Source organism: Ranitomeya variabilis, chromosome 6 (genome assembly GCF_051348905.1).
Source record: "Ranitomeya variabilis isolate aRanVar5 chromosome 6, aRanVar5.hap1, whole genome shotgun sequence".
Taxonomy (NCBI): domain Eukaryota; kingdom Metazoa; phylum Chordata; class Amphibia; order Anura; family Dendrobatidae; genus Ranitomeya; species Ranitomeya variabilis.
The window spans coordinates 7,537,881-7,561,091 of record NC_135237.1 but is presented as its reverse complement, the minus strand read 5'-3'; the positions used below and the strand labels follow the sequence as shown (position 1 = coordinate 7,561,091).

The following is a 23,211-nucleotide window of genomic DNA, read 5'->3' as shown; positions in this document are numbered from 1 at the left end:
TACCGCTCCTCCTGTATATATACACTGCACAGTACCACTCCTCCTGTCCTGTATATATACACTGCACAGTACCACTCCTCCTGTATATGTACACTGTACAGTACCACACCTCCTGTCCTATATATATATACACTGCATAGTACCACTCCTCCTGTATATATACACTGCACAGTACCACTCCTCCTGTATATATATACACTGCACAGTACCACTCCTCCTGTATATATATACACTGCACAGTACCACTCCTCCTGTATATATACACTGCACAGTACCGCTCCTCCTGTATATATACACTGCACAGTACCGCTCCTCCTGTCCTGTATATATACACTGCACAGTACCGCTCCTCCTGTATATATACACTGCACAGTACCACTCCTCCTGTATATATACACCGCGCAGTACCCCTCCTCCTGTATATATATACACTGCACAGTACCTCTCCTCCTGTATATATACACTGCGAAATACCACTCCTCCTGTATATATACACTGCACAGTACCACTCCTCCTGTATATATACACTGCACAGTACCACTCCACCTGTATATATACACTGCACAGTACCACTCCTCCTGTATATATACACTGCACAGTACCACTCCTCCTGTATATATACACTGCACAGTACCACTCCTCCTGTATATATATACACTGCACAGTACCACTCCTCCTGTATATATATACACTGCACAGTACCACTCCTCCTGTATATATACACTGCACAGTACCACTCCTCCTGTATATATACACTGTACAGTACCACACCTCCTGTCCTATATATATATATACACTGCATAGTACCACTCCTCCTGTATATATACACTGCACAGTACCGCTCCTCCTGTATATATACACTGCACAGTACCGCTCCTCCTGTCCTGTATATATACACTGCACAGTACCGCTCCTCCTGTCCTGTATATATACACTGCACAGTACCGCTCCTCCTGTATATATACACTGCACAGTACCACTCCTCCTGTATATATACACCGCGCAGTACCCCTCCTCCTGTATATATACACTGCACAGTACCACTCCTCCTGTATATATACACTGCACAGTACCCCTCCTCCTGTATATATACACTGCACAGTACCGCTCCTCCTGTATATATACACTGCACAGCACCACTCCTCCTGTCCTGTATATATACACTGCACAGTACCACTCCTCCTGTATATATACACTGCACAGTACCGCTCCTCCTGTATATATACACCGCGCAGTACCCCTCCTCCTGTATATATACACTGCACAGTACCGCTCCTCCTGTCCTGTATATATACACTGCACAGTACCGCTCCTCCTGTCCTGTATATATACACCGCGCAGTACCCCTCCTCCTGTATATATATACACTGCACAGTACCTCTCCTCCTGTATATATACACTGCGAAATACCACTCCTCCTGTATATATACACTGCACAGTACCACTCCTCCTGTATATATACACTGCACAGTACCACTCCACCTGTATATATACACTGCACAGTACCACTCCTCCTGTATATATACACTGCACAGTACCACTCCTCCTGTATATATACACTGCACAGTACCACTCCTCCTGTATATATATACACTGCACAGTACCACTCCTCCTGTATATATATACACTGCACAGTACCACTCCTCCTGTATATATACACTGCACAGTACCACTCCTCCTGTATATATACACTGTACAGTACCACACCTCCTGTCCTATATATATATATACACTGCATAGTACCACTCCTCCTGTATATATACACTGCACAGTACCGCTCCTCCTGTATATATACACTGCACAGTACCGCTCCTCCTGTCCTGTATATATACACTGCACAGTACCGCTCCTCCTGTCCTGTATATATACACTGCACAGTACCGCTCCTCCTGTATATATACACTGCACAGTACCACTCCTCCTGTATATATACACCGCGCAGTACCCCTCCTCCTGTATATATACACTGCACAGTACCACTCCTCCTGTATATATACACTGCACAGTACCCCTCCTCCTGTATATATACACTGCACAGTACCGCTCCTCCTGTATATATACACTGCACAGCACCACTCCTCCTGTCCTGTATATATACACTGCACAGTACCACTCCTCCTGTATATATACACTGCACAGTACCGCTCCTCCTGTATATATACACCGCGCAGTACCCCTCCTCCTGTATATATACACTGCACAGTACCGCTCCTCCTGTCCTGTATATATACACTGCACAGTACCGCTCCTCCTGTCCTGTATATATACACCGCGCAGTACCCCTCCTCCTGTATATATACACTGCACAGTACCACTCCTCCTGTATATATACACTGCACAGTACCGCTCCTCCTGTATATATACACCGTGCAGTACCCCTCCTCCTGTGTATATATACACTGCACAGTACCGCTCCTCCTGTCCTGTATATATACACTGCACAGTACCACTCCTCCTGTATATATACACTGCACAGTACCCCTCCTCCTGTATATATACACTGCACAGTACCGCTCCTCCTGTCCTGTATATATACACTGCACAGTACCACTCATCCTGTATATATACACTGCACAGTACCGCTCCTCCTGTCCTGTATATATACACTGCACAGTACCACTCATCCTGTATATATACACTGCACAGTACCGCTCCTCCTGTCCTGTATATATACACCGTCCAGCCCCTTAGATATGGACACACATGGACATGGAGGGTCAGACATGGACGCACAGACACTAATGACACACAGGCGCAGTGGCGCAGTACACCCCGCCCCACCACTCTGGTAAAGGATACCTCTCCATGATGAGAATTAATGTCTTTTTGGTTTCGAAGGCGTCGAGGAGCGCGGTGACGCGGTCATGTGACACCTCGGATAAGACATCGCGCTCGCGGTACGCCTGCTGCCGGATTCTGCTTCTCAGCGGGATGAACTTGGCGGCACATGTGGCTCCGTTTCCTTTGTGCACAACCCGTTTTACAAAACCAAATGATCCTCTAAAAACAAGAAAGGAAGCAATTAGGAAGAACAGTGAGCAAGAGTTCCACAACTAAAGTGAGGCTGCTCAGTGAGGAAAGTTCTAGGAAAGAGGTAAAGACTGAGTGAGCTAATATGCCAGTATGACACTTTGGTCCAGTAAGTGAGTTTCATAAGTGAAGTGCGGAGGGTCAGTGAGCAAGAACGCCAAGGATGAGTTGAGGAAGACTAGTGAGTAAGAACTTTAGGAGTGAGATAAGAGATCAATGAGGAAAATTTCAGGTAATGACCTAAGAAGAGTCAGTGAGTGCGAGCTCATGTCTGAGGTCCAATCAGTCAGTGTACAAGAGTATGAAGGCAGGTTAAGGAGGACCAGTGAGTAAGAGCTCTAGGACTGAGGTGAGGAAGATATATGACGTAAAGCTCAAGGGCTTGGATAGTGAGGATCAGTGAGCTAAAGCTGCATGACTAAGATTAGGGGAGTCAGGAAACTAAAGTGAGGGAGATCAGTGAGCAAGAGCTCCAAAATTAACGTGAGAAGTATCAGTGACCAAAATTTCAGGGAAATAATAAAGGAGTAAAAGTGAGAAGATCTATGAGAATAAACAGAGAAGGCTAAGTGAGCAAAAGCTCCAAAATGGAGATGGGGGTAGCAGGAAGAAGACTTAGAGGAGGAGGGTCAGTGAGCAGGAGTGCGAGGGTTCAGAGCTCAGCCAGTCTGCGTCTCTTGGGCTGACAGGAGGGTCATTATCCGTTTCTAGATTTGGGCTTTTCTGTCACTTTTCGCGGCTCAGTAGTTCTGCACAGAATCCGCCATCCACTGCCGGTGTCTGGACTTGTGCTGCGGTTCCACAGAAATCGCCCAAGATCTGTAGAGGGAGAGGGGTCAAACCAAAAGCCCCCCACAGCAGAGGAACTGAAAAAGGGGCGCCAGCACAGACAGGAAGAAATACAGGAAAAACCTGCATCACCTCTCCAGTCACCTCCAGAGCTGAACTCACTATTCTTCTGCTCCTTGTGATAGATAACAGCGATGTCAGGTGGTCAACAACTCAGCAGCCGCCAAACAAGCATGATGTAACAGCAGAATAGTGAGTGCAGCTCTGGAGGTGACTTGAGGATAAGACACGATGTAACAGCAGAATAGTGAGTGCAGCTCTGGAGGTGACTGGAGGATAAGACATGATGCAATAGCAGAATAGTGAGTGCAGCTCTGGAGGTGACTGGAGGACAGGTGCCCACAATCAGTCACACCCTGCTAGGAGCAGCACCTGTCTTGTGAGCTCCAGCACTTCCAGCAGGAGGCCCAGAGTCGGCCTCTCTTCTCCCCAGGGAGAGGCAGGCTTCCTGCGAGGCCGGCATGGCTTCCCAGGCTTCTGTTCCCCGGTCTGTGCCGGCGGGGGACAGAAAGCAGCAGCAGCAGCAACCGGCCCAAGAGGGACTGAGGAGGTCAGGACGGGTGAAGAAAACCTTACCCACCTACTCCAACCCTGAGACGGCTCATCGTCCGCCCAGAGAGGGAGACAGGGGAACCCCAGGCCCCAGGAAGGAGAGCCCAGGAACATCCTGGGGGGAGAGGAGCTCCGGCGAGTCCATGAGTACCTTCTCCTCCCGAGTGGTCGCCATGCTACGTGAGTACGAGGACGCCGGCAAAGCACTGACCGGGCTGAAGGAGAAGCTGAGGGTAGCTCGGATCCTGAACACCCGAGCCTCTAACAAGGAGAAACCCGCGACCTCCCAGAGGTTCAGAGCCCTCAGAGATGAGGTGGCCCGGTTAGTACTCCTCCGGGAGGGGATTGAGAAAAGCGCAGGTCCCTTCCTGGAGAGGTTTAAGAACCAGCGGCGGTTCTCAGAAATGAAGGGGTTAAATACCTCAGGAGAACCGCCAGCCGGCGTCCTAAGCGACGAGGAGGAGGAGGAGGACGAAGAAGTGGCTGTAACTGGAGTCCTACAAGCTGGAACCAGCCGGGAGAGTGAGTCGCAGAGCCGACAACAGGGAAGCGGCCTCCCGGCACGGCAGAGGACTCCGACAGCACAGGCTGGAGTGTCAGCGGAGGAAGAGGAGGAGGGCGGTCTGCTACAGGAGATCCGACAGCTGGAGTCTCCAGTGAACCTGGACCGCTTCTCCTTTGGTGAGGATGAGCCAGCAGAGGAAACCCAGAAGAGGAAGAAGAAAACGAAGGAGACCGCACGGGAGGTGGTGAGTTACAGATATGTACTGATGGATGATGTTACACCTACCACCTCCTGTGTAAACCCCACCAAACCTAAAGGCACGGGCTCTGCAGTGGGTCCGGGGCATAGGCAAGGTGGGGAGAGGAGGAGGACGTCCGGCGGTGCTGCCGTCTGTGCGGGGAACAGTGCAGGGGGCGAGGCTGTGGAGGTACTCACGGCGCCGGACATAGGGGACCCCGAGGAGTTTCCCTCTCTGCCCTCTGCGGCTAAGCCGGTTATCACCGGGGCTGAGGGGAGCGAGGGGGATGTCCACGCCGTTGCGAAAGGGGGACGGTGTGGGCAGACTCCATCCCTGCTCACTACGGCTGAGCCGGCCGACGCCGGGGCTGTGGGGGGCAGGTCCGAGAAACATGGTGCGGCGAAAGGGTGGCGCACTGTTGTGACAGGGGCGCAGTGCGCCTCAACAGAGAAGAGGCATGCGGCTGCGATAGGGGAGCAGCGAGTCCAAAAAGAAAAAAAAAACAGGAAAAATCAGCTGCAGGGAACACTGGGCGCCCTGCTGCGACGGGAGGACAGAGTGCTCCAGCACCCAAATGTGACACCAGGACCCCGAAGTCTGTGGGTGCGGGGCAGGCGGTGCCCCCCAACAAGCAGCGGGCCCAGAATAATAAAATACAAACTGCTGCAGTGGGGGGGCAAGGTGCTCCAGAGACACAACAGAGCATCAATCAAGGGAAAACGGGTGTGGAGCTGCAACCCTCCCCCGGTCCAGCAGGTGTGAGTGCAGAGAAGCCAGACACAAGTGAGGAAGGAATGGATGTTACTGTGGAAGGTGCAGAGAACACTGGGAAAAATGGTGGTGACAATACTGGTAATAAAGTGACGGGAAGTGGTGGCAATGGTAAGGGGAATGGTGGGAGTAGTGGTGGAGTGAATGGTGGGAGTAGTGGTGGAGTGAATGGTGGGAGTAGTGGTGGAGTGAATGGTGGGAGTAGTGGTGGAGTGAATGGTGGGAGTAGTGGTGGAGTGAATGATGGGAGTAGTGGTGGAGTGAATGATGGGAGTAGTGGTGGAGTGAATGGTGGGAGTAGTGACGTTGCCAATGATGGGAGTAGTGGCGGAGTGAATGAGGAGAGCTTTACTGGTGTTGGTGGAGGGGAAGCAGGTAGTGGTCCCGCTGCCCCCCCAGCGGTGGTGGGGGCTTCAGCCCCAAGCTATTCAGGGGCTGTCACTGCTGGGGGTAGTAGTGCGCCCTTGTCTGGTGACCCTGAGGATGGTGACTTGCAACAGCGCTTCCTGGACGCCCTGAGGAAAGGGGAGAGTTCCATCAATGTAGAGGGGAGGGAGGTTGATCTGTCTTTCTGGATAGAGAGACACGGTCTTTCTGCCTTCCGAGATAGAGGGGCAGTGACTGTCTGGTCTCTGCCGACACTGGGGCAGAGGAGTAACCGTAGGAACGTGGCCCGTCTCCAGTGGGTAAGCAAGGATGCCTGTCCTGATCGGTCAAAGGTTGCTGAGCTCCTGCTGGGGATGGGCTTCGTGGCATATGACATCTTCGCCTTGATCCATCCCTATGGGACCTCCTACTTGGATGTCAGCTTCGTGAGACCGGAGGGCCTTGAGCTTTTCTGGTCTCGCCATGAGCTGGCTCGGGGTCGCCCCGAATGGCAGGGTTTCCACACTGTAGCAATATCCCGCCAGAATTCGGTCAGGAAGGTGACCGTTTTGACCAGTAACGAGTCACTTTCCTGTGTCGACATCTCCACATGGGTTGGACGATACGGCGACATCGTCGGTATTCCTGAAAAGACCCTCGACAAGCATGGTATCTGGTCAGGAGCCTGGACCTTCATGGTGAAATTCAAGGTTTCAGGAAACACCGTTACCCATATCCCTTCCTCAACATTTTTGGGAAGGGACAGGATCTTGATTTTCTACCGGGGGCAGCCTAAAGTCTGTCACAGGTGCGGCAGCCCCACACACTTCAGTGCGCAGTGTACCACCCAGAAATGCGCACTGTGTGGGGACCTCGGCCATCTTGCTGCTACCTGTGGCAGGATTAGGTGTAACTTGTGTGGTGACCTCGGTCACCCGTTCAGTCGCTGTCCGCGTTCCTTTGCCAATGCGGTCCTGAAAGCGGCGAGTGCGGGACAGGCGAAAGCTGGGACTAATCTCGCCGGTGGAGGGACCAGTAGAGGCAGCGGAGGCAGGGAACCGGTGAGGAGCAGGCTGCCGCCATCCAATATCAGGTGGCAGGAGCAGCGCCTTGGGAACAGGGGGCAGGGAGTAATGACCCTAAACTCTGACCCGGGTGCTTCACTTGCAGCTGAGGATCCTAAAGACGGCGAATTGAACAAGGAAGTCAAGAGACTTGAAAGGGAGGAGCAAAAGGACGCCATGTCTGCCCAGGAACCTTCATCCGGTGACAGTCTGGATGAGGGAGAGGGGGAGTGGTCACAGCAAAAGAAAAAGGGTAACAGGAAAACAACTAAGGATAAGAGGGGGTCCGGGCCTCGAGCCTCCTCCTCGGAGTGCGACCCCTCTGACTCCGTAGCCCTGATCCAGGTGCCATTGGAAGGTCCAGCCGCCCCCCCTCTGGTGGATCTCTCTAACCGGTTCCGGGCCCTCCAGGACTCCCCTCCAGAGGGGGGCGATGGGGACCCGGGGCCGGAGGTTGCGGACAACGTTGTTGGGGCTCAGGAGGTCACTGGGTCTTCTTCTCAGGGGACAAATACAAAGCCTTCTGGGGGGGAACTAATTCAGGACCACCAGACAAGGGCCAGAGTGTATGTAAGGAGAGAATGGATGAGTTTGTTTGTCTTAAGCGCACTAAAAACTCATCATTGTCAGAGGAAGAGGGTGAAACTGTTGGGGGTGGGAAGAAAAAGGCTATCTAATTCAATCAATCATGATGGCGGCACCCACCCCATTGACGCTGGCAACCATTAATGTTGCCAGCATAAAGTCAGAAGCGGCAAGGTACACGTCCTTTCATTTTCTTGGCCAACTTGACGCCGACATTTTGTTTTTGCAGGAGACCAGGTTCACCGACCTATCAACCATGCATAAAGCAAGGCGGGAGTAGAGGCACGGGCTCTCCTACTGGTCTCTTGCGGCCGAGCCGTATAACGGGGTGGCGGTCCTTTTTAAGACCGCAGCGGTTGAATGCAGACGATTGATCGAGTTAGAAATGGGGAGATGCTTGATCCTAGATGTCTCCATTGGGGGACAGGAGCTTCGGCTCATTAACATCTACGGTCCCCAGTCCAAGTGGGACCGCAAGTGTCTCTTCATGAAGATCAAACCTTTCTTATTTTCGAGTCGGCAGGTGGTCTTTGGAGGGGATTTCAACAACGTCACGAGACCCTCTGATAGAGGAGGTTCCGGAGACCGGCTGGCTTACGATTGCGTCGTGCTAAATAGGATAGTAAGTGAGGCACGCCTGGTGGATGTCCACATCCGGCACAACACAGGCCACGCGGGGTTCACCTTTTTTAGAGGTAGTCAGTGCAGGTCTAGGATAGACAGGTTTTATTTGAAGGAGGATGCCGTCTCCTCGCCGTTGTCGGTTGTGGAGGTGGAATTCTCCGATCACTGTTTGATTATGTTTTCTCTGAGCGTTACAGAGACTCCTCGGATGGGAAGAGGTTATTGGAAGCTGAATTCGTCACTCCTTGAGGAAGAAGCTGTAAGATGGTCCTTTGAGTAATTTCTTCAGAGCCAGGTACCGCTGCTGGGCCTAAGTAACACTAAGTCTGAGTGGTGGGAGATGTTCAAAAATCGGGTGGCGAGATTCTTCCGGCAACTCTCGAACCTCAGAAGCCTGAACAGGGATCGCCTGTATCAGAGCCTGAGGAGGAAACTCGAGCATCTTGTCTCGACTGGGGGTAGCTGCGAGGCGATCTCCAGTGTGAAATCCTTGCTAAAGAGGTGTCAGTACGATAGGCACGCATCTTTGGTTTTTGAGAGGGACTACGGGAAGTACTACTCGCCCGACCCTTACAGAAGCTGCAAGATGTCAGTGAATAGTAAGATAGTGACAGGGCTGATGGACAGTACGGGATCCCTGAGAAGGTCCAGATCAGGGATCTTGGAGGTCATCAGTTCATACTACTCGCACCTCTTGGGAAGGAAGGAACTGGATCGTGACAGGATGTCGGCTTTCCTGGCTGAAGCTGTTCCTGAGCCAGGGGCTGACCTCTCGCTGAGCGGTTTGGCAGAAGCGATCAAAGAAGAGGAAGTGAGACTGGCGATCGATGGGCTCCGCCCCAAAAAATCGCCAGGTCCGGATGGCTTAACATCCGAGTTCTTTAAGACCTTTAGGGACTCCTTGGTCCCCCTCTTGACTCAGGTGTTTAATGAGTGTCTCTCCTCGGGCACTCTGCCGAGATCATTAAGGAGGTCGGCTTTGATCATTTTGTCAAAGGGTAAGGATCCGTCACGCATTGAGAATTGGCGTCCCATATCACTTCTCAATGTGGACAGGAAGGTTTTGGCTAAGATACTCTTCAATAGGCTGGTGAAGTTTGCACCGCGGCTCCTTTCGGAGGCCCAGCACTGTTGCGTTCCTGGCCGTAGCACTTTCAGTGCTGTTCTGGGTGTCTGAGAGGCCGTGGAGCAAGGCAGGGCGGGCCTTTGGAAGGGGTTCTTGCTGACCCTGGATCAGGCAAAAGCCTTTGATCGGGTCGACCACGAGTACCTCTGGTCCACTCTTTTGAGGTATGGTCTGCCTGGAGGGTTTGTGGACTGGCTTAAGACCTTGTACGCAGGGGCTGAGACTTTCCCTCTGGTAAACGGGTGGATTGGACAACCTTTCGGGGTGGGATCTGGTGTCCGCCAGGGTGCCCTCTTAGTCCTTTGCTTTACGCGTTTGCGATCGATCCCTTCCTCAGAAGGGTTGATTGTGGACCGTTGGCGGGGGTGAGGATGGGCGGGTTGGCGCCAGAGGCTATCCTGAGGGTAGTGGCCTACGCGGACGACGTTACTGTCTTTGTTTCTTCGCAAGAGGAGGCGATGGTGGTGATGTCAGAAGTGGAGAGCTACTCGGAGGCATCCGGGTCCAAGGTCAACCAGGACAAGTGTGAGAGTCTCTGGCTGGGAGGCGGGGATCCCACGTTTGATCTTCCGGACACCCTCCCCAAACCCCAAGAACATGCCAAAGTCCTAGGCATCGAATTTGGCCAGGGTGATTACCCCACGAAAAACTGGGAAGGCAGAATCAAAGGTGTCGCCCAAAGAGTGGACCAATGGAAGGGTTGGTCTTTGACCCTGAGGGAAAGGGTTGACCTGTGCAAAGCTTTCCTGCTCCCCTTGCTAATCTACCTGGGCAGTGTCTGTGTCTTGCCGGAGCCTCTCTGGACACGGGTCTACAGTCTGTTCTTCCAGATGTTATGGGGGAATAGACTAAACCTAGTCAAATGGGAGGTCACTTATCGCACGAGGAGACTAGGGGGGTTGAATATGGTAAACCCCGTGGTGTTCCTAGTGAACACCTTTTTGAAAGTTAACGTGGCAAACCTCTGGAAAGAGAGGGCTCCTCCGTGGGTATTCTCCTGCAAGGGATGGTTTCAGCCTTTCTTCCAGGAATGGGAGACAGGGGGAAGATTGAAGGATCTTCGCACACCGCACGGGCATCTCTCGGCTTATGTTACCCCGGTTCTGAAAATGATGCGCCCGTGGGGTCTGGGAATGTGGGAAGTGAGGTGCCTCCCGAGGAAACTCCTCGACATGCGGGTCTTGCTTTCGCATTTTCAGAGACCATTGGTCCTCAAGGACTGCCCGAGTCGGGATCTAGAGGTTGGGTTAAGTTTGTTAATTTCTAGCAGGATCCCCAAGAAGTATTGGGACTTGCCTAGGCGCTGCTTCCAAGGTAAGTTGTATGTGAGGGACAATTTGAAGCACAGGAGCTCCGTGGACAGGAATTGTCCCCGTGAGGCTTGCGCTACCATGCTGGAAAGCATGAAGCACTTCCTGCTTCATTGTCCCTTTAATACAGAGGTGTACAACAGGGTGGGCGCTTCCATTGGTTGGCCGCGGCTGGCCACTCTGTCCTATGCCGAGTGGGCCTATGGAGCCTTCAGAGACCTCGGGAGAAGGGACCGAGCCACTTTATTCTTAGTCAGCGCAGTGGTCAGGTACTTCACGTGGAACGCACGAGTTTTAGTTACGACGCAGAGTAAAATCCTCCGTGTAGATGAAGTTTGTAGCAGCATCCTAGGTGCCCTGGTGAAGGTGCGTTCTCTGGAGTGCGAAGGACTGGGTGCCCGGAGGGCGGCCCATCTCTGGAGGGGTTTCTCCTTCGGGGTGCCTTAGTCCATTAGCGCTCCTATATCCTGGTGGTGGGCTGATATCTTTACACCCTAGGTTTTTGTTTTGTATTTCTGTTCCCTGAATAGAAGGTTTGCAGGCATCGAACTTGAGCCTTGGGTGGTGAGTATGTAGGTTGTGTTCTGTGAAGTTGGTTTATGTATATATTGTATATAGTGTATTGTATATATTGTATATAGTGTGTATAATAGAGGGTCTTAGTTAGGTTGGGTGGGGGGATTGGGGGGTTCAACGGCGGTGATAAGAGACTGATCTGGCCTGGCCCAGGCCCCGCCTGGGGAAAAACTTTGGGGCCTGATCCTAGCTCGGATAATTCCTGAACTTTGTGGCCAGAGCTGGATCAGGGGTGGCGGGATAGTTAGAGTAGGTGTGTGTATATATATTAAAAAAGGAAAAAAAAATAAAATAAAATAATAAAAAAAAGAAAAAAATATATATATAATTGAAAAAAAAATATATTTTTTTAAATTTTGTACACTGTATTGTATTTAGGTTTGTTGTAGGGTGAATGTGGTGGTGTAAGGGGGTGGCTGTAAGGTGAGGCAGTGGGACCAGTAGGGTTTGGTTGTGTTTGCGGTGTTGTATAGTGTTTGGTTTAGTATAATGGGGGAAAAAATGAAAGGAAAAGTGTTGGAGGCAAATTAACAGCTGCCAGATGTGAACAAGGGGGACTTAAAGAATGAGAGCGATGGCGCCAAAGAGTATATACTGTACAGTTGCTAAGGTGGGGCCCCGACATGGGATAATCACCACACCACTACGGGGATATGAACACACACACAAAATGCGCCACACACTACCACATGCTCGAACACATATACCACCCTCAGCGCACATTTCACCACACATACACCAACCTCGCCACATAAAAGTCGAAACACAAAAGTCGCCGCTCAAAACTCGCCACGCGCAAAACTCTCCACATGCAAAACTCGCCACACGTGCAAAATTCACCTCATGGAAAACTCGCCACACGCAAAACTTGCACACGCGGAAAAATTGCCACATGCACAAAAGTTGCAACACATGCAAAAGTTGCCTCACACAAAACTTGCAGATACTCAAGGCACCACACATAAAACTCGCCACGCGCAAAACTCGCCATGCGCAAAACTTGCTGCACACAACTTGCTACACTAACCTGTCACATGCAACTCGACACACAAAAAGTTGCTACACGCATGTCGCCACACAAAACTCATCTCACAAAAGTCGCTACATGCATGTCGCCACACGCAACTCAACACACACAACTTGACACACGAAACTCGCCCTAAAACACACACAAGTCTGGTATTATCCTTCAAAAATAAAAATCTGATTAATAAGCTGACAAACTACAAGAGCAACAAATGTACCATATAGGAATCCGGCAGCTGTCAGTCACATGACCAGTCTATTATGTGTATGTGTGAGCTAATATATACTGCCAGGGCGTGGGCTTACTCTTGGCTGGGGATTTATCAGGCTGCCAATTTAGCTTACAAATCCTGAGGTAAAAATACTGACCAAATAACGTGTGAACGAGGGCTAATACAGGAGTAGATGACACACAGATATATACTATATACAGGAGGAGATGACACACAGATATATACTATATAGAGGAGGAGATGACATACAGGTACATACTACATACAGGAGGAGATGACATACAGGTATATACTATATACATGAGAGATGACACACAGGTATATACTATATAGAGGAGGAGATGACATACAGGTACATACTATATAGAGGAGGAGATGACATACAGGTATATACTATATACAGGAGGAGATGACACACAGGTATATACTATATACAGGAGCAGATTACCTACAGGTATATAGTATATACAGGAGGAGATGACATACAGGTATATGCTATGTATAGGAGGAGATGACATACAGGTATATGCTATGTATAGGAGGAGATGACATACAGGTATATACTATATATAGGTGAGATGACACACAGGTATATACTATATACAGGAGGAGATTACATACAGGTATATACTATATATAGGAGGAGATGACATACAGGTATATACTATATACAGGGGGATGACATACAGGTATATACTATATACAGGGGAGATGACATACAGGTATATACTATATACAGGAGATGACATACAGGTGTATACTATATATAAGGGAGATGACAAACATGTATATACTGAGGTGAAAATGAGAGGTGTGAGGTGAAAATGAAAAGGTGTGAGTGGAAAATAGTGGAGTGATCGGAAAATGACAGATGTGAGGTCGAAATGACAAGTGTTGAGGGGAATGAGAGGAGTGAGGGGGAAAATAAGAGGAGTGAGGGGGAAAATGAGAGGTGTGAGGGAGAAAATGAGAGATGTGAGGGGGAAAATGAAAGATGTGATGGGGAAAATGAGAGGCGTGATGGGAAAATAAGAGATGTGAGGTGCTATAACTAACCACAGATATTTACTATGCCCAGGCAACGCCGGGCTCTTCAGCTAGCTTAGATTTACAATCTCCATGCTTTTCTCATGGTCAACTTTATGTGGCCTGTTCAAGAGTTGGAACGGCCAAAAATCTGTTTGTCTTTGCACCTGAAGGAAAAACTAAGAATGTCGTTTATCAAAAGGCTCTCGAATAAGTAGTAGAAGATTACTTCACATTACTTGGCCAATTTAGTTAAATCTGTGTGGAATATCTCTGGTGTTGAAATATATGTTGTAAAATGCTTCTATTAGCTTAGTTTTTGCCTTTTAATAATTACATTTCTATCTACCGTATTTTCCGGCGTATAAGACGACTGGGCGTATAAGACGACCCCCCAACTTTACCAGTTAAAATATAAAATCTTCTTAAAAGTCGGGGTCTTCTTATACACCCTATGTCGTCTTATAGGGTAATGGGGGATACTCACTTTCCTGTGAGACGCCCCCTCGTCGTCATCAGGACCACTCCCCCCCCCACCCACCATATACACCCGGCGTACAAGGCGGTACCCGGCGTATAAGACGACCCCCGACTTTTAAGAAGATTTTCAGGGGTTAAAAAGTCATCTTATACGCCGGAAAATACGGTATTTGTTTTGTGTTTTTTTTGTGCAGAATAAATTTTTGTTAACACATTCTATTTTGCTAACAGCAGTTATTACCCCGGGCAAAGCCGGGTAGTACAGCTAGTTGTATATAATATTGTATATAGGACGGTGTTAATGTAGTTGGGGTTGTATATAGTAGTATGAATTAAGCTGGGCCGGGGGTCTTACATGATTTTATACTATTTATATTTTTTACAGGGGTATTCATGTAGTTATGAGTATTTTGTTTGTCGTCTTTTAGTTTTGCTTTCTTTATTTTTATTGGAATTTTTCTTTCACGTCCCTGATTTGTAGGTCATGAACTTTCTCCATTTTTGTTCCATTTCCGGTTTATTTCTTTGTGATTTTTGTCGTTTGTTGTCGTCTGATTGGAGCTTTGTTCTTATGTTTTGTTCTGTGGTGTTTTATTTGTAATGTATCTTAGTTATTGTCATGTAAAGTATTTTTATTTTATTTAATAAAAGACCTGGAGGATAAGACACGGTGTAACAGCAGAATAGTGAGTGCAGCTCTGGAGGTGACTGGAGGACAGGGCCTGATGGCATACAGGGGTGAGCTGAACTTTGGTATTCTGGATCTAATGGAGGCGTTCACACTTTATTACCATTAGTAGAGGTGTTGGGCCTCTGTTCTCTGTTATCAGCCACCTGTACTGGGAGCTGCAGGGAATATACGGTGACGGCGAGGACACAACCGGCACAGTGGGAACATTTCTCCTACCTCCCAATCTCTTCCTTAATCTCAAAGAAAGACTTCAGCTTCCGCCTCCGGAGCGACGACGGCTTCATCTCCTCCTCACCTGGAAAAGAGAGAAGCTGCTGTCACTGACATGTCACCTCCCCTCCCCCATCACCAATGTTCCCAGAGGATGCGGAGACCCCCGTAACAGTGCAGGAAAGGACGGGGGCCAACACCTTGGAATATAGCGGATGTGCCCCCCACATCCACCTCCGGGGGCTTCACTGGGCGCAGTCATGGAGGGCAGATCAGGGTCTTCCCCAAACTGTTCCCACAAAGCTGAAGCTGCACTTGTCCACAATGTCTTGTGCTGAAGATGAAGATTTCCCTTCACTGAAACTTCTGTCAGATGACGAGGGGTCGGATATTATACATAGGGGACAAGGGGTCAGACGTTATACAGGGGGGGTTCGGGGGTCCGGATTCTATACACTAAAGAAGCTAGGACTCAGGAGACATCAGCATTCAGTGGTTGAGTCGTGTGGTCCGCTACTTCTCTATATAGTGTATGATAACGCATGACCGGATAGCAGTGGAGCTGTGTACGAATAACGGCACTGCTCCTTTTCTGGGGTAATTACCTGCTTCCAGGATAAGCTCGGCCTTGCAGGACACTTCCCCCGCACAGTTGTGGGCAACACAGGTGTACACGCCGCCATCTCCAGCCTCCGTCCGACTTATGATCAGGGAATATTTCCGATCCTCTCGCTCCGTCTGGACTCTGTCACTTTCTTTCAACAGATTGTTCTCCTGAGTTCACAAAATCGTCAGACCTAACATACCGGGCTACAGGCAGTGGGGTCTTACCTTAGTCCGGGCTCCAGGCACTGGGGTCTTACCTTATACCAGGCTACTGTCAGTGGAGGGCTCCCATCTATCACAGCATCAAATTGGGCTGTTTCTCCACTGTGGGTGTGGACATCTTCAATGGTCACCTGCATATACGGGAGTCCTAAAAGTGGTAAGCATGTGAGAGGTCAGTGGTCACCTCTTCGCCCCATCAATTAATAACCCTGATTTCATCTCATCTTTCTTTCCTCCCATGATGCATAACCTCACCGACCATCCATAAATCAACCAACCATTCAACAATCCACCACCTGTAACCGCACCAATCACGCAACCACTCCCTGAATATCCATAAACCAACTACCATTTATGACCATCCAACAACCCCACAGACCTTTCATAACCCATCCAACAAACCCATTGACCATCCATAAACCAACTGACCATCCACCAACACTGCATCCATAATTCCATTAAACTTCCATAAAATCAACCATCCAATAGCCCTCTATACATATTCCCACTAACCATTCATAAACTCGCCAACCATGCAACAACCCCAATGACTATCCATGAACACCACCAACCATCCAACAACTCACCAACCATTCTACAACCCCACCAACCATCCATAACTCCACTGATCATACATATCTCCAACAACCATCTATAACTCCAACTAAAATCCATAACCTACCAACCATTCCTATCCACTTGCCGTCCATAACTCCAACGAAATCTATAACTCCATTGACCATGCACAACCCAGTGACCATGCATAACTACATCACCCATTCATAACACCAACTATCTAACCCATAACTTCACTGACCATCTTACAACCCCACTGATCTTCCATAAACCAAATGACCATTCTTTAACCAATCGAGCAATTTTAAAAAAACATCCATGACCTCACCAACCATTCAAAACACAATCGACCATCCAAAATACAACCAACCATCCAACAACCCACTGACCATCCATAACCCAAACGAACATCCAACAACCCACTGACCATCCATAACCCCAACGACCATCCAATAACCCACTGACCATCCATAACCCCAACGACCATCCAACATCCCCACCAACCATCAACAACCCTGACCATCCATAACCCCACCAACCATCAACAACCCACTGACCTTACATAAGACCACTGACCATCCTTAACTCCAATGATGACCATCTCTAAACCAGCCAAAGATCCAAAACCCCATTCGACAATCTATAACTCCACTGACCATCTATAACCCCACCGAATTCCCATAACACAACTGACCATCCAACTACCCACTAACATTCCATAACCCATGAACCATCCAATAACCCCCACCGACCATCCATAACATACCAACAATCCAACAACCCATTGCCCATTCACACACAGTGCTCAGATTTTCCTGCTGTGCGGGGTGTGCAGCATTATTCTTATCTCATACGAAGCTGCTGTAGAAACTGACTCACTGACAACTCTACTTCAGGAATTCTCCACTTTGCCGGCTGCGGCCTACAGTATTACATATCAGATGTTCTGGATCATCGGTGATTGTTTAATAGAAAAACCTTGAAGCATCTTAGATTGACCTTGAGGCTCCTCTGCTGGAGTCTGCAGGTGGCTGTGCCGTCACCATCCGTAATATCAGACAGACGGATAATTCTAGGACTTCGCCACAATAACAACTCCAGGAGGAGGTAACGCACAGAGACCGGAGACTCTGCACATTTACTGAGGAATTTCTGTACCACACAGAGAACTTGAGTGATCCCATCTAGAAACCGATCTCACCACTTGCGGAAGCCACTCTACTGTCTATTATCTATCCACCCTTTATATCTACAATCTACAGCCATCACATACTCTGTATGGAGTAAAGTATGGGGAGGACCATCTCCATCAATTCATGTGTTCCACATGTGGCCCCATTTGAATAACAACCGGCCCCATTGCTCCCAGTGTATACTCCACGGCCCCTCACCCCTGATGTATAAGCTCCGGCCCCTCACCCCCTGATGTACAACCCCTTGCCCTCTCATGTATAACATCCAGCCCCTCGACCCCTGATGTACAACCCCTCGCCCTCTGGTGTATAACATCCGGCCCCTTGCTCTCTTATGTATAACCTCCGGCCCCTCGCCCCCCTGATGTGTAACCTCCAGCCTCTTGATGTACAACCTCCAGCCCCTCGCCCCCTGATGTATACCATCCAACCTCTTGTCCCCTGATGTACAACCTCTGGTCCCTCGCCCCCTGATGTATCACCACTGGCCCCTCACCCCCTGATATATAACATCCAACTTCTTGCCCCCTGATGTATAACCTCTGGCCCCTTGTTATAAACACTGCACCACAGCCGGGAGCAGCCATACGTCACCAACCACAATGCCGAGCGTCGGATGGAGTGGTGTAAAGCCGCCACCACTGGACTCTGGAGGAGACGTGTTCTGTGCAGTGACGGATCGCCCTTCTCTATCTGCATCTGATGGAGGAGTCTGGGTTTGGTGATACCAGGACGTTACCCCCTGGCTGCATTGTGCCCACTGTACATGTAAGAGACTGATCACATTATGTATTGTGAATAATGTCTTGAGTCTTTTGTACATATTGTTATGTAAATTGTATTATATTATTATGTTTGCCTGTGTAATGTATAGTATGTAATAGAGTTATAAGATAATATTTTGTAGGGACGTCATGCCCAACAATAGGCAGCAGAGTCAGAAGAGGTAATGTTTGGGGCTAGCCCATAGTGAGAAGGGCCGATGTTAGGGAAAGTGACTGCTTCCTGTTAGGAAGGGAGATAGAGTCTAGAGTGCAAAGTGAGTGTATTGCAAGGTCCAAAGTGAGCAGTGTGGCATTGGAGGATGACCCTGAATGAGAGGAGACTGAAGAGAAGGGATAACGAGATCCTGAGGAGAAGTGACAGAGAGATCTTCCAGAGACAGGTCCTAGGAGAGGACGCCTAGCCATGAGACCTTGGACTTGTAAAGCTGAAAGGTAATGGAACGGGCCTAAACAGCACTGAGAGACGGGGACTAGTGAAGGGTCCCGAGAGGGAGATCTAGGGCGCCAGTAGTGGAAGAAAAGAAAGCGGAACCACTAAGCAAGTAAGGAAACCTGTACCATTAAAGCTGGTCTGTGCTGAAGTAGGAAGAAACAATGGTCAAAGAAAGACCTGGAGTGAACTACAGAGGAAGGAGACTATGAGGAAAACTACAGAGGGAGGGGACTGTGAGGAAAACTACAGAGGAAGGAGACTGTGAGGAAAACTACAGAGGAAGGAGACTGTGAGGAAAACTACAGAGGAAGGAGACTGTGAGGAAAACTACAGAGGAAGGAGACTGTGAGGAAAACTACAGAGGAAGGAGACTGTGAGGAAAACTACAGAGGAAGGAGACTGTGAGGAAAACTACAGAGGAAGGAGACTGTGAGGAAAACTACAGAGGAAGGAGACTGTGAGGAAAACTACAGAGGAAGGAGACTGTGAGGAAAACTACAGAGGAAGGAGACTGTGAGGAAAACTACAGAGGAAGGAGACTGTGAGGAAAACTACAGAGGAAGGAGACTGTGAGAAAAACTACAGAGCAAGAAGACTGTGAGGAAAACTACAGAGCAAGGAGACTGTGAGGAAAACTACAGAGGAATGAGACTGTGAGGGAAACTACAGAGGAAGGAGACTGTGAGGAAAACTACAGAGGGAGGAGGCTGTGAGGAAAACTACAGAGGGAGGAGACTGTGAGGAAAACTACAGAGGAAGGAGACTGTGAGGAAAACTACAGAGGAAGGAGGCTGTGAGGAAAACTACAGAGGAAGGAGGCTGTGAGGAAAACTACAGAGGAAGGAGACTGTGAGGAAAACTACAGAGCAAGGAGACTGTGAGGAAAACTACAGAGCAAGGAGACTGTGAGGAAAACTACAGAGCAAGGAGACTGTGAGGGAAACTACAGAGGAAGGAGACTGTGAGGAAAACTACAGAGGGAGGAGACTGTGAGGAAAACTACAGAGGGAGGAGACTGTGAGGAAAACTACAGAGGAAGGAGGCTGTGAGGAAAACTACAGAGGAAGGAGGCTGTGAGGAAAGTCCTTCATCTCTTATATGTAACCCTGAATAAGCTACCAGTCAGGAAAAAGTTCATTAGTGACGGGTGGTCTCCATCATCAACTGTGGATCATCCAGTCCTGGCTAACCAGCAACATCGGTTACATGAGGCCTGCATGGGCATAGCGCCCTCACAGCACAAGTCCACACACCCAACCGGGACCCCACCTTCATGTAATGTGCTGGGGCCTCGCACACATTACATACAGATGGTGGAGGAGGATAATGCTATGGGCTGTTATCAGGCGGCAGCCTCGGACCCTCAGCTCCAAGAATGGAGCACAAGACATTATGGACAAATGTAGCTTCAGCTACGTAAGAACAGGTTGGGGAAGACCTTAATCTGCCCCCCATGAGTGTGCCCAGTGCACATAGAAGAAAGTGAAGAGGAGGATGTGGGGGGCACATACTTTTCTCCATATTAATGTCTATGGATGTAGATGAGGACAGAGAAGCCCCCGGAGGAGGATGTGGGGGGCACATACTTTCTCCATATTAATGTCTATGGATGTAGATGAGGACAGAGAAGCCCCCGGAGGTGGATGTGGGGGGCACATACTTTCTCCATATTAATGTCTATGGATGTAGATGAGGACAGAGAAGCCCCCGGAGGAGGATGTGGGGGGCACATACTTTCTCCATATTAATGTCTATGGATGTAGATGAGGACAGAGAAGCCCCCGGAGGAGGATGTGGGGGGCACATACTTTCTCCATATTAATGTCTATGGATGTAGATGAGGACAGAGAAGCCCCCGGAGGTGGATGTGGGGGGCACATACTTTCTCCATATTAATGTCTATGGATGTAGATGAGGACAGAGAAGCCCCCGGAGGAGGATGTGGGGGGCACATACTTTCTCCATATTAATGTCTATGGATATAGATGAGGACAGAGAAGCCCCCGGAGGAGGATGTGGGGGGCACATACTTTCTCCACATTAATGTCTATGGATGTAGATGAGGACAGAAGCCCCCGGAGGAGGATGTGGGGGGCACATACTTTCTCCATATTAATGTCTATGGATGTAGATGAGGACAGAGAAGCCCCCGGAGGTGGATGTGGGGGGCACATACTTCCTCCATATTAATGTCTATGGATGTAGATGAGGACAGAGAAGCCCCCGGAGGAGGATGTGGGGGGCACATACTTCCTCCATATTAATGTCTATGGATGTAGATGAGGACAGAGAAGCCCCCGGAGGTGGATGTGGGGGGCACATACTTTCTCCATATTAATGTCTATGGATGTAGATGAGGACAGAGAAGCCCCCGGAGGAGGATGTGGGGGGCACATACTTTCTCCATATTAATGTCTATGGATGTAGATGAGGACAGAGAAGCCCCCGGAGGTGGATGTGGGGGGCACATACTTTCTCCATATTAATGTCTATGGATGTAGATGAGGACAGAGAAGCCCCCGGAGGTGGATGTGGGGGGCACATACTTTCTCCATATTAATGTCTATGGATGTATATGAGGACAGAGAAGCCCCCGGAGGAGGATGTGGGGGGCACATACTTTCTCCATATTAATGTCTATGGATGTAGATGAGGACAGAGAAGCCCCCGGAGGAGGAGGATGTGGGGGGCACATACTTTCTCCATATTAATGTCTATGGATGTAGATGAGGACAGAGAAGCCCCCGGAGGAGGATGTGAGGGGCACATACTTTCTCCATATTAATGTCTATGGATGTAGATGAGGACAGAGAAGCCCCCGGAGGTGGATGTGGGGGCACATACTTTCTCCATATTAATGTCTATAGATGTAGATGAGGACAGAGAAGCCCCCGGAGGAGGATGTGGGGGGCACATACTTTCTCCATATTAATGTCTATGGATGTAGATGAGGACAGAGAAGCCCCCGGAGGAGGATGTGGGGGGCACATACTTTCTCCATATTAATGTCTATAGATGTAGGTGAGGACAGTGAAGCCCCCGGAGGAGGATGTGGGGGCACATACTTTCTCCATATTAATGTCTATGGATGTAGATGAGGACACAGAAGCCCCCGGAGGAGGATGTGGGGGGCACATACTTTCTCCATATTAATGTCTATGGATGTAGATGAGGACACAGAAGCCCCCGGAGGTGGATGTGGGGGGCACATACTTTCTCCATATTAATGTCTATGGATGTAGATGAGGACAGAGAAGCCCCCGGAGGAGGATGTGGGGGGCACATACTTTCTCCATATTAATGTCTATAGATGTAGATGACAGAGAAGCCCCCGGAGGAGGATGTGGGGGGCACATACTTTCTCCATATTAATGTCTATAGATGTAGGTGAGGACAGTGAAGCCCCCGGAGGAGGATGTGGGGGCACATACTTTCTCCATATTAATGTCTATGGATGTAGATGAGGACACAGAAGCCCCCGGAGGAGGATGTGGGGGGCACATACTTTCTCCATATTAATGTCTATGGATGTAGATGAGGACACAGAAGCCCCCGGAGGTGGATGTGGGGGGCACATACTTTCTCCATATTAATGTCTATGGATGTAGATGAGGACAGAGAAGCCCCCGGAGGAGGATGTGGGGGTCCACATACTTTCTCCATATTAATGTCTATGGATGTAGATGAGGACAGAGAAGCCCCCGGAGGTGGATGTGGGGGGCACATACTTTCTCCATATTAATGTCTATGGATGTAGATGAGGACAGAGAAGCCCCCGGAGGAGGATGTGGGGGTCCACATACTTTCTCCATATTAATGTCTATGGATGTAGATGAGGACAGAGAAGCCCCCGGAGGAGGATGTGGGGGGCACATACTTTCTCCATATTAATGTCTATGGATGTAGATGAGGACAGAGAAGCCCCCGGAGGAGGATGTGGGGGGCACATACTTTCTCCATATTAATGTCTATGGATGTAGATGAGGACAGAGAAGCCCCCGGAGGAGGATGTGGGGGGCACATACTTTCTCCATATTAATGTCTATAGATGTAGATGACAGAGAAGCCCCCGGAGGAGGATGTGGGGGGCACATACTTTCCTCCATATTCTGTAGAAAGCCAGTGATGATTACC

General features: G+C 49.3%; 1 protein-coding gene across 1 annotated transcript in view; it reads right to left on the bottom strand.

Moving 5' to 3' along the window:
* The window catches only part of OBSCN (obscurin, cytoskeletal calmodulin and titin-interacting RhoGEF), an 860,705-nt gene that overhangs the window by 114,062 nt on the left and 723,432 nt on the right, over positions 1-23,211 (bottom strand). The window contains exons 92-95 of the mRNA XM_077269354.1: positions 16,126-16,238; positions 15,868-16,036; positions 15,269-15,347; positions 2,800-3,000 (exon numbers count right to left, since the gene is read on the bottom strand). Coding sequence (XP_077125469.1) covers positions 2,800-3,000; positions 15,269-15,347; positions 15,868-16,036; positions 16,126-16,238 — 562 coding nt within the window. The remainder of the gene's footprint in view (positions 1-2,799; positions 3,001-15,268; positions 15,348-15,867; positions 16,037-16,125; positions 16,239-23,211) is intronic.